Raw genomic sequence first — 16127 nt, forward strand, 5'->3', positions numbered from 1 at the left:
AGCAATACCAAAACTGCCGTTCAGAACCATGTTTTTTATTGCAAGCAGCTTGGAACTCTTTTTATACATGGCAATAAAGGAAAAGACTCCAAAGTAAGGGAAAGCACACACAGAAGAGGAGGAATTGGTATACATTTCATCTCATGCAAACACTTAAAACCACAACACAAAAACTAGAAATGTTCAAAGAAGCTGGATGTAGAAACTGAATTGGGTTAGCTCTGGTCCCACCCGAGCTGAACCTTTGCCTTACTCTGTCTCCAAATGGGCTGTTCTTTAGCTGAGATTGATGGGAGTTCTTTCAAAAGATAGATCTGCATGACAAGCAGTCTACAGGCCACCACAAAGTCACCTGCTGACAGCTGACAGTTTCCAATTTTCACAAAGCTCACCTTCTCTTTTTAGAAAGTTTGCTTTGAAGTTGGAGGCCACTCAAGAAATACCAGGGGTGGGGGTTGGGGGGGTGTTATTATTTTTTCAGTGCTTTTCTAATGCTTTAAAAATCAAATGACATGAGCCTGACTTAGTCAGCAAGTCAACATTTGTTGAAACATCATTTTTGGCCCAGAGGTGAGCACAATAATTCCTTTAAAAGTTGTTTACAGCTGTTGATATACAAGAGGTGCTAGTAACAAATGGTCCAGTTTAATGATGCATAGCTCTGTTCTCTTCTGCAACAAACCATCTTCTATATGAAGGGACGTGAAGAAATAAAGCCTGTTCCTTCTGGTCATTTGCACAGTGACTCCAAAACCAGCAAAGGATTTGGAGCACGAAATTGGCAGAAGTAGTTGTAGCTTAGCCATGCATATAAGCATACCATTTGTGAGCTACAATCCAGACTAATAGTATAAAATCTGCCAATTCAGACCCACTGTATACTGCTGAGTTTTGTTTATTCAGCCTCAAAGTAGAGATAGTTCCCAGGTATGCTCTGTTTAAAGACTATCCCATCCTCGTTTACAAGATACTTTCCCCTTGTATCATGAAACCTTCCACTTGTTTATGGTCTGGATTGGGTGTTGATTTTTTTTTTTTTAAATGAAAAAGGTAGAAAAACAGAAAATTCCTTACCTTTAAAATATGATTAGAATAAGCTCTTGAAAGATTAACTGCACAAAAGATAAAGGTCCTGTATACAGGCTGCAACATGAGATAAGCTTGTGTACACATGGCTATGACAGAAGTCCTCAAAGTGTTTTTAAACTGCAAGAGGAACATCTGGTATCCCCAAGTTAAAGAGTATCAGTGATTTTCCTAAGCAGTGCTTAAAACCACTTGCAGATTTTTTCACCTGAAAATACTGGGGTAGCAACTTTCAACTGATAGGAAATTTAGTCGGTAACTTCCCTCTATAAATAATTTTTTTACTATTTTGACAATCGGGTAAAGTTATGCACTTATGCTTGTTGAGCCAGACGGACATGGCTCCAGATTTCTCCAGCACACAGCTGTATCTACTCTCTTCAAAAATACTGCCATAACCTCACATGCAGATTCTGGGCTCTAACACAGACACACTAAACTATGTTAGCCATAGAGTACCATTCATATTTTTTAAAAATACAATTAATTAGAGAATTTTTATCACATCCTACAGATTATTACTCTACAATAGATAATGCACAACTTCTTTGCCATGTTCAAAGTAGAAATTATCAAAACAGAAATTAAAATATCACAATATTTAATTTCAAATGAAGTATCTAGAAACTGAGCTCTGTACTGTGAATCTCAAAAAGAAAAAAAAAAGACAAAAAAAGACAAGGGGTGCCAAAATTAGGTTTCAACTGTTCACAATGTGTACCTAGGGCAACGTTCATTGCCCACACTCATACATCTGCATCCGAGTTAGACATCCACACTAATCGATTTGGACAGACAGGCATCTACCTTGCAGATGCGATGCACCTCACTCTGATGTGCTAATTTCTCATCAGATTGCAGGAGGAGGGTAGGCAGCCAGCTCAGAGGAGCCAAGCTTGATCCCACCCCTACCAGTACACCTGTCATGGAGTTAAAACCAGCATTTTGGCTTCCCCCCTCCTTTTTTTTTTTTTTTTTTTTTTTTTTTTAATTCTTTCCAGTTCCATGACAATGCAGGTGAGATGATCTACTACAGCAACATTACTGATTTGGAAGAGACTCAGAAATTAGTTAGTCTTTTGATACTGTAATCTCAACGGCAAAATGCTATCCCATCCCTACCATAGTCAAACCAAAGCAACATACGACTCAGGTCGGCTGCAGGAAAGAGACTGTAACAAGATAAACAGTGAGACTTCCTTTATTTTAACAGTAAGGCTATTTCTAACGCAAAGGTTGTACATGTGTGATTTGGTAATTGGTTACACTACATAGAAAAATATTTCCTCAGAAAACACATTATATTTGCTTGTTAAGAAGAAAGCCTACTTCTTCTCTTGCAATGCTGTTTAATGATTTAATCTGCATCACTCCCAGCTTCTCAGCACAAGTAAACTCCAGGCTGAGTGCCATGCACCATTTTAATAGCTTCCTCTCCCTCTGTCCTGCATTCCAGAGGACCTTAAAAACTTGTTGACACCTGTCTGGTGTTTTAAAAACTTCAATTTCAACAGGTGCTTGTGGGCTCCAAAGTATCTAAGGGAGTAGGCTGGCAAAAAATTGTCATACTCAATCCTTGCAGTGAAGTTGCTAAAAGCAGCATAATCAAACTGTGAGGGCAAATATCCATTTTTCTTTATTGGCATGCCTCAGAATTCACTTGTTTGCCATTTGCCTTGACTAGCAAACTTCAATGACCATCTTTTGAGGCTTCTCTCACAATACAGAAACCAGTTATTTGTAGTGTGGAGTGAACTGACTGGAAACACTGAATTAAATTCACCGCATGCACCAGTGCCTTCAGAGAGGGCCCTCTTCAGCACTTGGGCATAGCTGCCACTCAAATTTACCAGGATTTTGCATGCTTATGAAGTGCTGCACCAGCACAGGCACAGCAGTATCAAGTCGGAGGTGAAATTCTATCATGACAGAGTTGAAGCAGATCTAAAAGTAACCCATCCCGCTCACCTGCCCCATCACAGAGAAATCCCTTTGCAAGTAATTTGCGTTCATCACAGATTTTCAGCACCTGTTCCTATTCACTACCACTTTCAGCTACAGGCTAAACAGCTGCCATCCACTACTCTGACTAGGACCAGGCTTGGCACCATCAGGGCAGTATCCACATGGGATCAAAAATCATACAGCAAGATGACATAAAATTAGCCATCCGCCCTGCAAAACATATTCAGCTACTGGCATTTCACCCTCCAGCAACACCCCATTCCACAATTGCTACTTTTACCTGATTGCTGACAAACCTTGGTAACTTGAAGAGAGAGAGAAACTAAGTGCTAATAAAAATTAATCTTACAAAGTAATTGGGAAGGGACAAGGAAACAGAGATGGGGTTGTCTTTGAACCATTTTCTGCCTGCACATTCACTTTTGGGAAGCTTATGATAAGAATGGATAAATGCCTTATTTTATTTTTAATTGAGTAAAACATGCAGCTAGCTTCAGGATTAAAAGAGTTCATTAAAGTATTTCAAATTGTTATCCCTTGTAAAAAATGTTAAACAAATTTTTCAAATACAGTTAGTTTCACTATCTGCTAATTAACTTACAAGTTACTGTAAATGTGTTACTATGGATCTTCCTGGAAGTTTTATCAAATGCTTGCCAGAGTTTCTCATAAAACCACAATGCTTCTTCATTTTTCATCTTAAATGTTTTGCTTAGCTAGTTACAGGCACCAAGCTTTCTTATTTCATGCTTCTGCTCACTGAAATCCCCATCAAAAGGCTAAACTATCTCCCCAAAATTCAGTGACAGTTCTTCACAAAGCAAAGCAGTTGGCCTTTCCAAGCCTCATTAGTCTCTTTGAGCTGCCACATCCAAGAGCTGAAGGGAAAAGCAGAGGAAACTTCAATTGGAAAATATTTTGACGTAATTGACCCAGACGACAAACTAAGCTCATGCACATGTCAAGCACGGGGAGTGGTACAAAAGCATGGGCAGAGTGATACAGGAAGTTAAATCAAGCCAAGGTGAAGTCAGAGCTCTGAGAGCAGTGTATCTTTTTGTAATTACTGCTAATTGAAAAAAGAAAAGATTCTTTCAGCCCAAGCTCTTAAGTAACAGCAAATAAAACATCAGGAATATTTTCTAACCCTTCTTTTTTCCCCACCGTAGCTGGAGCTCCTAACCAATGCAAATAATATTGTAGAGCAGTATAGTACACATCATCTGTACTGTTGGTTTGCTCGGCATTAACATCCTTAAACACTACTTACCATCATGGGTGGGTTTGGGGTTGTTTTTTTAAAATACTGCTTCATCATGTTTACAACAATTAGTGTGTCTCATTCAGCTGAATTCCAAGGGGTTTAACTTTTGGAGATCTAGATTTTCTGAAAATTTAAGCTGGTTTTTATCACCATCACTAAGTGAGATTTTGCCTTAGTTTTGATTTTAAACAGACAAATACTAAAAAGCACTAAGCAGCAAGAGGAAAAATGATGCTTCCAAAACCATTAAAGCATATAGAAGTTACATAATTTTTCTTGTTATTTATTTTGTAAACTCAGGTAATCTGCTTGTTGGACAGAAAACAGAACTCAAAGTCCGCTGTTGATATAACCTTGAGCAAAAGCCGCCTGAAATTAGCAGAAAGCCTCCCTCTGGTTTTAGCAGGCTAAGTAGAAAGTAATGCAATGGAGGATACCATCAACAACATACATCCCCTCTAGTATGCAGCATCCTGGGCTTATGGGCAACTCAAGGGGCAAAAGGATTTTCCAGTCCCCATGGCCATTATGGGTCCATCAGCTAAGGAACGCATTGTAACTGGGTGATGGAGTTTATCTGGGTAGGTACTGTGATGGTGCCTCCCAGCCCGACAACATAAGAGCGAACTTCAGTGTTCATTTTGACATAGGTTAAAAACAAAAAAGCACAATGGTTTTCTTATTTGGTAGTAAAGTTAATTACCTACATACCACAAAAATAAGAGAGAAAAAAATATCCACAGAGATTCATTCTTAGCACAAAACACTGATACAGGATTTCCTAAAAATAAAATTAAAAAAAGGAAAAAAAAAAAATCCAAGAGGGCAGTCATAACAAAGCTAAATAAACTAAGATGCAAGACAAATGCAGATATAATTACCTATGCCATACAGCAAGATATGGAAGTTTCCTCCAGAAATATTCTTATAATAGCACCATAAAATCTTAGTGGTCTAATCAACATATATCTCAAAAAAGCAGCCAAAGCTGACCCTAAGTGCAGGAACTGTCAAAACAGTACAGAGAGATACCCACCACATAAACAGCCAAAAGAGGGAAAAAAAGCCCACAGAAATAACACAGTGACAAAGGGTTTCATTTTCTTCATGTTCAATTTCAGAAAGCTAGATGACATCTAAAGCAAAAATGTCACAGAGACCGTTACATGTAACAGAGAGGTGTCATCAGCCTGGCAGAAGGTGAAAATTATATCCCCCATCCTATTAATATTTATAGGTCCAGTATCTGTATACAATTTTATTTTCCTATTAGTAAAAGGAATGCACAAAATACATTTCAGAAGAAAATTACAAACTTTGAAATGAGCACAAAAGGAGTGTGAAGTACAAAAGTGCATAGAAGGCTGACTGAAATAAGAATTCAACCAGATGAAAACCTATTGATAAGTCAAGACTGATGTTCCATCCTGAAGAATTAAAAAATTATCCTAATTCCTTCCTTTACACAATCTTATACTCGCTTGTATCCATGACCGCAAAACACTGAAAACTCTCCCAAGGAGTTGAGAACAATTCAGTTGCCTTTTTGTAACAGAGGTTTGGGAGGGGGGAATAATCAAGATGACCACTAAAACCCTGAAAAGCCTCAATGCTGCAAGAGATTTAGAAAAAGGGGCAGTGGGAGGTAACAGGAAGAGCCATCCCCTGGAAAGTAGTTGACAACCTCCTCCCTAGTATATTTAGCAGATATATTGTATTAGAGACAAAGAAAGTCAAGTGAAGGAATAAAAATAAACAATTCCCCTTAGGAATTATATGCAAGATGGCTTTGTAAAACAAACCAACCAACCAACCGCCTTTCTCTGGAAAAGCAAAAGGTCACCAATCTTGGTGAAAATATAGCTATAAAAAGTTTTGGCCAAATATCAAAGAGCATGTTTACAAAAGGGCCACATTCATTGTAACACTAACCATTCAAACTTCACAATAGATTTCAGGAGAGAACAGGATGCAACGTCAAACATCTGTTATCATGTTACTTTCTTCAGTTCCTCTGCCCAGAAATTACACCTAGACTTTGCCCATCTTCCAAACCCTATTAGAGGCAATTAGAGACACGGGCTGGAGGCTGCGCCATTTTGACCATGCCTCATACAGTATTATGACAACCAGCCATGCCCAAGAGACGTGCAAATGTCACATTTTAACAGATTACATATAACTCAGCTGAAGTACCTCATTTAACAGAGTCAACTGTCCAAACTGCACGGACGTTGCAGAGATACATCTGGAAAACAGTGCAAAGCCTTCCTGGAGGCAGGCTGGGGCAGGGGCGATACCTGCTGCACCCAAGCAGGACAGCCAACTTAGACGAGTACATTCAGCACTTCTTTAGAGAGTTGGACTTACTGTGCCCATGTATCTTAAAATGTAGCGTGCAGACATAATAGGTCCATCTTCCAAAAATCACTGGACCAAGTAAGCACTGCATGTAACGTATTCGATTTCCTATCAGGTTTCAGACGCAGGGAGAGACGGCATCCAGCAGCAAGCTCCCACAACTAGAGCTATGCCTCCTGTCTGCAGTCTGTTCTCGAGAAACACCCAAGAACCTAGCCACCTGAACTATCCTGAAAGAGTACACGTATCCTACAGGCTGTACAGCAGACACTTTTCATCAAAAGTACTTATTCGGGGCAGGAGGGACTGGAAGGAAAATGCAAGTCTGAAAAGTAAATTTCAAGAAACACACTTCCATTTCAAAAAGCCTGATATCAGTTCCAGCAACAGCTACTTGAGACATAACATAGAGAACAGGAAAATTAATAGGACTATAAGCAAGAAAAGAAAAATCCCCTCTCCCCAAAAAATAAACCACCAAAAAATCCACATATTCATCTACTTTGGATTTATTGCAGGAACGCATGCAGTGGAAATTAATTCATGCCTGTTGTGCTTTAAGAAGTGCTACAGACAATGATGTTTAACACATTTAGTACATGATGGATGTTGCCTTTTCTGTCCAGGAAGCAAATGTGAAGTTAGAAAAAGTGGGCTATGTTCCCCTCCTGGAGTCAACATATCCAAGGCTGGACATGCTCCAGAGATGTGCTTCTTGAAACATCTGTACATTGAATATTTGACCAGTTCCAGGCCAAGGGATTTAAACAGACAGGGAATAAAAGGCAGTTTCCCCAAGCCAGCCACTTCTGCTGCAGCTTGTCAATGACAGGGGGGTTTGCACCATCAGAACTCCACCATGAAGAAACGCTGCATTACTGTACAAAAGCATTTCATATCAGTGCACCTTCGGATACCTCCTATTCAGCATGAGCCACCTTTTACTTTTAGACAATTAACTGCATTAGTAAAAACGGCTGATGTAGCTATGACTGATGAACACAGGATACTGACAACGTTCATTTTTAACTGGGGGTTTTTTTTCAGACTGCTACCTTTTTTCCCCACCCTCTCAGGCACCAGTGTTTTGGGCGAGACAAAGAGGAATGTTTTCTTTTAAGCAGTGCAGGTGGAAAAGGTTACCTTGTTTACCAGTAACTCTGGAGTACAAAGAACTACTTTGTCTTTATGGAAGAGGCAGTAAAGGTAGTGTTTCTTAAGGGCTGAGGTTTCCAAGGCTGCTCCTGTTGATGTGACCGTGACCCAGAGGCCTGTCTGCCATGCCGGGAAGCACAGGCAATGAAGGGCTGCTGGCTTCAGGGTCAGTGGGACTGCCTCTGCTCCCAGAGAGGACAGGATCCAGAGCTACAGTTACAGTGTGTCTGAAAGGATAGGCAGAGGAGGAAGCTGTGTAGAAACTAACAACACAGAAAGCTTTGTGAGTAAAGGGATGGTCAACAGACAAGAGTACGTGATCTTACTGCTGAGAAGGAGATACTTTTAAAATACTTAAACAAATGTTTTTTCTTGCACTTCATTAAGATTCTGACACAGCTGCAAGACTACCCCATGTGGAATCACTCTGCTATCTTTTTTTCTTCCTATGCGTTGAAGCTCAGTATTATTATTAAATAACTTCCATTCATGCATTTTCCATACAACCCACAGTAATCAATTACACTGATTCATAGGCAATGAAATCCAAAATTTTTCTATACTTAAGTGTTTCTGAATGCTGAGAGAATCTCACTTATCCAAGAGTACTCCAGATATAACTGATTTTGCAAACTTCCTAAAAACTGATGAAGTAGAACTACTTCCCCTGAAAAAAGGCAAATAAGGTAAGAAAAATCTGTAACGAAACATGAACAGCAAGATAAAGAAAGTGACTTTCTTGGGTAATGAAAAGGAATGTAAGAGATGAGATGATAATATTTTCATGCAAGTAATTATTACAGTAAGAAGAGCTACCCACTATCCAGAGTTGTGTTTCATTTATACTGCTTTAAGAATTTCATTGTTTCCATTTTTAAAAAGATTTTAAATAATGCCAATAATTAAGACGTCACTACACAGCTTACCCACCCATCCAACATATAATTTCTGTGCTGTGATAAAATAATAAATTTTTTAAAAGCATACAAGAAAGCACTAGTCCTTTTCATAAGAAAATACAAACCTTACTTGATATTTACAAGGTGTTTGCTGTAGTATATATAACAGCCAGAAACACTAAGAGCCACTGGATTCTAGCAATGGAAATTGGTAAACTATCAATTGTTATGCAGGAATTAAGAAAATGTAGGACTAAATGGCCTACCTTCACTGCCAAGAAGTTGAGACCACTTTCATGAGCCAAAGCTTTTGCTATCATTGTTTTTGAGCACCCAGGAGGTCCGTAAAGCAGCACACCTTTTGGAGGCTGAATCCCCATTCGGATGAAGGAGTCAGGATGTTTGAGAGGCCATTCAACTGCCTGCTTCAATTTCAGCTTGACGTCTTCTAGTCCTCCTATGTCTGACCAAGATACCTGCAAAGCAGACCATTTTGCTGAATTCAGACAATGGAGCAAAACTATTAAAAAAGAAAAGAAAACAAAAATGCTCTGTAGAATGCATACTGGTTATTTCATGAAGTTGTTTTTAATGCGTCACTTCTTCAAAAAGCCTTTTTTAAACAAGAAGCGATTATTAATAAAGTCACACAAAGTAAATGGGATTGCACTCACTTTATGCTGGTGGATGTAGGTAAAATATGTTGTTATCTACTTCAAAGGTCAATAACAAAATGTAGAACAATAACAATAAAATGACAGCATGATCATACAGGCAGCAACGCTTTGCATGATCACTAGCAAAGTCACAACTCAGTTCTCTTGTTTTTTAATGTGATGCTGATGTGGAATTTGTAAATTACTTTGATGTCTTCCCTGAAGGAAAGGACTGTATGAGCTCAAGCTGGTTTTATTTATAGCTGCAGAGTAAGGCCCTGATCCCAGCTGTATAATCCCACTAAACTGAACAGGACCAAGTATTATAAGTTTTGGGGGTTCCTCCACTTGCCAACACTATCACTCCCATACAGGACTTGGGCACTGGAGATTTGACTAGAAGCTTAAAAACAAACAATCCTCCAAACAGACAAGTATCCACAGAAAATGAAAAGCCACGCACAAAAAAGCAACACTCAGACCAAACTGCAGTTAAATCTGCTCTGCTGAAGACACAAGACAAGCTTGTCAGGCATACATTCGGACAGAACTAATACATCCTACCCAAAACAGAAGATGGGTCTAAAACCTGCTACACCTCTCACCGCATCGCTGTCAGCAAGCCTGAGACTGTTCCCCACATCCCCCGGCCTGTTCTTCATCCTGTCACCATCCATTCCCGTCCACTTCAAATATTAAACATGTCAAGACACACCTATATAAAATGATCTTCTGCCTTAAAACACTCTTCCAAAAGTTTACTAGACATAAATCACCCTTCAGCTCTGGAAAGTCAGCTACATTTGAAAGGCAAGCGGAGTATTACTAAGAGGCAACGTATCGCCTTTCTCCTGACATGAAAACTGGTGCCACTCCTGGCTTGTTCCTATTGCTATTTTCCTGATACCAGTCCACAGGCGGAAACTAAAAGTAGAAAGTCCCTGAAAGAGCCAATTCAGTCAAGAAAAAGAGCACTTGGATGTGGTGCAAGCACTTTTGTGTAAGTCCAAGCAAACTGCAAACCAAATAAAACTTCTCCTCGATTGTCCATCTTTGACAGGAAGAAAATTACAAAGACAGCAGAGAGCAAAGATCAATATGCATGGGTCAACCCCTCAGAAATATTCTGAGTTTAAATGCTAACTGGAAGGTGGAGAGCTGCCTATCTGCTGCCTGCAGAACATCATCTCTCTCACACCAGGAATATGTTACAGGAATTCTAGAAAAAAAACCCACACTCTCTTTCTTAGTGACCAGCAGCTTCTGGTTCTTAAATAATTACTTTATAAGCCTGAAGATGTATGAAATACTGCCTACTAAGAAGGATGTGAGGGCAGAGGGATGTGCCAAAGGCAGGATTCCCTTATGGAAAAAAAGAAAAAAAGGAAAACAGAGAAGAAAGCAAATTCAGTAAAGGTCAGAGCGAAGTGAAGACTGAATCAGACACAGCAGAGTATCCCAGTAGCAGGGGAGGAAAGGATTTTAGTAGGGGCATTACCAAAGCAGCATGCCACTTCTAGTAACTTGCAAGCCAACTTTTGCAACCTGCCAATATTCCCTTCTGAAGTGCTGCTTCGTGCTACAAGCAGGACTAACTGCACAAAATGGATTAAAGGAATGGTAGCAAACATGAAAACAGGCTGTGCACAAGTCTGTAATCTTGAAATGAAAGTGCTTGTATGAATTCAACAAAAACAGTAAAGGGAGAAACTCCACAACACTGTGGAAAGGAAGAGGGAAACGAGCATGAATTCCTACCACCTGACTTTGAGCTGGGTATCTTGGGCTACCAACATAGTTGAGAGAGAGAGAGACTTCACAGAGCAATTCAGCTACGGTACAAACTCTCTCAGAAGTCAGACAGGTGGTCTTAAACCCAGTTTCTCTGTCTTTCCTTTAGAGGGAACATATGGCAAGGAGATGTCCAGTTTAGGCACCTCAGTTAAGTGCTTAACGGTGAGAAGGATCCTCTCTTCCCACCTGACTTTTCACAATAAGAGACAGAAATCCACATGCAGATTTTTAATTACAATGAAGCAAACATACAAGTTTATAAAAAGTGAAGACGTGTGTCAGATACCTCACTTGCATCTTGCAACTGTTCCACCCATGCAAACCACTCCTTTTCACTCAAATTTCATGGCTGAGTAACATAATTAAACTCAAGACAGTTAATGCCAATCTTCCCTTATTCTAAAAGCTGGTGTTTCTGCGTCAGATCTGAAACAGTGTCAGTGTTTTAAATTTCATTTAAAAAAATACATATTACCTATCTCTACAACCCTTAATTCTACCTAGCAGCTCTGTAAACTGCACAGAACTAAATCTTGGCATTTTAAACAACTTTTTCTTAGGGAAGAAGACATATAACATAAGCTTGTTCTCATTTTTCAGTATCAATCCTTACACATATCTGGTAAAGCATGGACTAGTCATTCCTATCATCATGTCTTTCTAGCTAGACAAAGATTTTGACAAACATGAACAAGAGCTTCTTAAAATGAATTAAGCCATCAGGAATTCCCTATAACTTTCAGCAACAGAAAGGAAAATCTATTAGCGGTACTTTGCACACATACAAAAAGCCAAGGAGAAAACACCTAAATGTTATTTTTACCATCTTGCAAATATTCAGACTATTGCACAAGTCTTCTGAGGCATTATGTCTTCTGAGGCATTATTCAAATATTTTTCAGACCCACTACATGTCATTTAACATCAACACAAGCGACAGAATTGTACAGAAAAGGTGAAGAAGGGCCACCTTACATGAAGGTTGTTTTCAGTAATCTGGAGATTTATTCTGATTTTGCTTACATTTAAAATCAGGAAGGGGAGGAAAGGGAGACAACTGGGTCAGGACATACAAACAGGGCCACTAAACGTGAGCTTGCCCATCACGAGTTAAAAAGGAAAATAATTAACTGGTCAAAAATTCAGTTAACTTATTTAGAATTATAATAGAAGGTGTGGAATTCAAGGAGCAATGGTATTAAAAGCAAAAATAGCTAATAAAACACTACCGACACATTCTGGTCAAGTCCTAAACAGAATTTCCCCCCCATTTCAAAAAGATAGCGATGGGGGGGGGGGGGGGGGGGGGGACACGGACACACGGGACAGGACGGGACGACGACACACACACCAGTCCACCAACAATAAAACACTCAAAACTAAGAATTCTTTTAGATTCATATAAGCTTGGAAGAACTAGGTGGATTGTTTTTGCACACAAATCCTCAGTAACTTCCAGGCTGCAATTAACACAAATTCTAGTACCCACATTCGGACAGCTAGCTACACTTCTTCTACCTGCACACGAACTCAAAGGAAAGGTCTTGCAACATAAGCAATGAAGTGTGATATTCTGTCACTGCGGAAATGGTTTTAAAGACTAGCCTTGGGGCTGAGCTTACACATGCAAAGATAGTGCTCTGCTACAGCATGTAAGACACCAAGATTTCATTGCTGCCGTAATCTTTAGCTCTCCCCAGGTCAACAGAGCTCAGAATACAATGCAGAGCAGCAACTCCCCAGAGGTTGTTAAGCAGCAGCAATAAAGAAAGAAAGCAGACATGCAAAGGATGTCTCATCCAGAACCTTTTGGCTGCAAAGACACAAATCTGAGTGTTGAATTACAGTAAAGGGAGTAAAACAGGCAAGCAAAACCCATAGCACTCTACAAAAATTTCAGAAAGACCCATAGGAGAGGGAGGAATGGCAACTAGAGTGCAACTCTCCAAAGAACTGAAGTATTAACTTCCTGATTTATAACGTGCATCCCCTCTCTCCTAAATCCCTGCTGCAGAAAAAGCAGCCCTCTAAAAAGGTTGTAACACATAGCAAAGTTCAAGAAAGGTTCTGTAAAAACAGAAAACAAGATGCTACGTGGAACCTGGCAGGCAAGTATTTTGCATTTGCCTTGGTCACAGCCAACACGCACAGCAATCTGGACACAAGTGGAAGAACAAAGGAATGCAAAAATGAGGAACACAAAAAAAAAAATAGTGTGGCAGCACCTCCACGTCCAACAGCTCCTCCTGCACACAACCTCGCTTTCTCTCTACCACCCCAAACTCACTTCATTTTGGCTGTTTTCCCCACCAGTAATTTTGAATATGCTTGGAATAAGAAAAGAGCTCAAGAGCTTAATGGCAAAAACCCTAATAACTAGCTTGTCACAGAGCACTCTTCAGAAGCAGACTGTAAAACATTCTATAAAGGTTATCAAATATCCTCAGACACCAAGAAGTAAAACGACTTGCCTGAGGTCACCCAAACAAGTCACTTCTAATGTATCTCCTTGTTCTTTAGCTGCTACCCCAGGTATGCGTATAGCAAGAGGTTTTTCCAGGTTTTAAATAAGACAAAAGACTGCAACAGAGCAATTTAGCCTAGTAGCCTTCTAAACAGCCAAGCAACTAGTACTCAATTCTAGGACCTAAAAGACTGATTTGAAAACTAAGCTTTCTTTACAGCCTACTCAAAGTTCCACAGATTTCAGAGAACAACCTCTGTGTTGATGAAACAATCTGGAGCTCATGATACAACAAGTAATTATTTTCATTCAGTATCAGAGGTGATACAAGCTTAAGAAAAACCAACAGCCCATAAATGGCAAAGGTGGTGTCATGACTATAAGGGAAGGAGCACTTCAACAAAATTCATTTACTTGTGGCTTTATTTAGAAGTTACTTTGAACTCTTCTCATTCAAGTGCAAGTGGTTCAACCATTCAAGTGGTTACTGCAAAACAAAAAAAAAAACCAAAAAACCCACCACCATCTGAAAAACAGAAAGTTAAAAATCACAAAAGCCTCAGTTTAATTCAGCATGGACATCAATGGTTTTACTTGTAACTAACTGCATAGCCCAAAAGTTCCATCCACACCAAGGGCGCTGCCAAGTGAATAATATATCTGCAATAAACAGCAAAAAAGTGTATATTATTAATGTATCTCAGACTCTGTCTTGTCTTTGGAAAAAAATCTCATAGCTGATCATTTATTTAGTGTTTGAAGTTATTTTTAGCAAGGATTTTTTAGATGATAAACAGTGTTAAGGTCAGACTTCAAAACAAGAAGGAATGTAACCCCTGATTTTCTAACAAATTTACCCACACAATTAACTGTCTAACTGGATAGCTTCTGGGGCAAAGAGAGCAGGGGAAGAAAAACCTACCCTCACAGACAGAAAGTATCTGGAGATTAATCAGTACAGGATGATTTCACAAAATACTATGCACAAAGATACATTAGCCAGGAAAAACAAAACCAAAACACAACATTTTTACATCCCTTGAAGAAAGCTGGACTCCTATCTGGTTCATGCTTTCTTTTTCATTTCCCGCACACCCAGCTGTAATTTTTACATTTTGGTAAGAATGCAACAAAAGGTGTAAGGCAGTTTCTGTTGGTATAAATTACTGCAGAGCACAGAAGTAACATATCACAGTACACCCTGGCCAACAGCCAACTAAGTAAAGTGTTGAATGGGTAAGTGGCCCAAGTCCATGGACTGAAAGCACTGTATTGAAAAGGGGTAAATTTGTAAAGAAGAAGAAATTATTCTAGAAATTAGGACTGTTAGCATCAGTTCTGTGGCAAGCAAGTAATTTTAAGGTTTCCCCACAGGTGTTGCAGGAGTAGACATTCAAGCATAACAATATTAAACAACAAAGCATTCTAGGACACAGCATCATTGATGCAAGATGATGCAACTAATTAAGGGCTCTGCAGTTGCATTCATTTGGCTTCTTAGATACCTGGTTTCTACTGAAACCAAGTACTTCAGCATCCAATTAATTGCCAATGTTAACGCAATCAAATACACAGCTTCAACCAGAGCAGTTAAATACACAACTTTAATCAGAGAAGCAAAAATTAGTCTGTAAAATGAGATTACTAGAAGCATGCAACATAAAATGTTGCATACTCTTCTTTAAAAAAACAAACAAACAAAAAAACCCAAAAACAAAACGTATCCAAGGAATTAGAAGCTGCATTATGTTTTCTGCTACAATCTGTGTTCCAAACAACAAATCAACCATGTAAATTCTCTGGGTAACAGTACATTAAACGCTAAGTGACTGGCACTCGGACACTAACAATCAGGTGAGAATAAGACATACTTATTTGCTAATAAAGAGCAAATTACACTAACCTAAGTTTAATAACAACGATAAATAGATTTTTTTAAATTTTTTTCCTTGTGCATGTCTGTAAACCACAGTGGTCACACTTTTTTAAATAGCTACACTATGCTAAAGTACATGAATGACTTTCAGATGTTTGCAAGTGTTCCTGCATCACATCCCAAGCCCTCACCAAGCAGCCCTAACCAGGGGCTGCAGTTTGGATTCCTGTTGCTTACTTCCCCTGCACTGCCATCCTGGCCATAACCAAGTTCCTTCAACTTAGGGTACTTCCCCACCTCAAATACAAATGGTAACAGAGTAATTAGCCTTGAGGGGGGGTGGGGGGGTGGTATTACAATGCTGGATTTACACTACTGGGACTTTCATGGACAGCTGTGTCAGTATTTCCAGATATTCAGACTGCTTCTGAGCATGCACAGGTACCTTTGTTTTGGTAAGCGGGTAGCTCTGCAGCCCAAAAGAATGGTTAAACTGAATTCCAGCACTTCCTTTGGTAAGTGATGCGGGAGGACACAAAATCTGTCACATCCGGTACTTCAGATTCCACTTCAAACTCAGCCCAGGCACCAAGCAGATGGCCTGAAA

General features: G+C 39.4%; 1 protein-coding gene across 1 annotated transcript in view; it reads right to left on the bottom strand.

Moving 5' to 3' along the window:
• Window positions 1–16127, bottom strand: part of AFG2A (AAA ATPase AFG2A) — a 232896-nt gene that overhangs the window by 186880 nt on the left and 29889 nt on the right. The window contains 1 exon segment of the mRNA XM_075501145.1: window positions 8997–9206. Coding sequence (XP_075357260.1) covers window positions 8997–9206 — 210 coding nt within the window.

The sequence above is a fragment of the Mycteria americana genome, chromosome 4, assembly GCF_035582795.1.
Source record: "Mycteria americana isolate JAX WOST 10 ecotype Jacksonville Zoo and Gardens chromosome 4, USCA_MyAme_1.0, whole genome shotgun sequence".
Lineage (NCBI taxonomy): Eukaryota > Metazoa > Chordata > Aves > Ciconiiformes > Ciconiidae > Mycteria > Mycteria americana.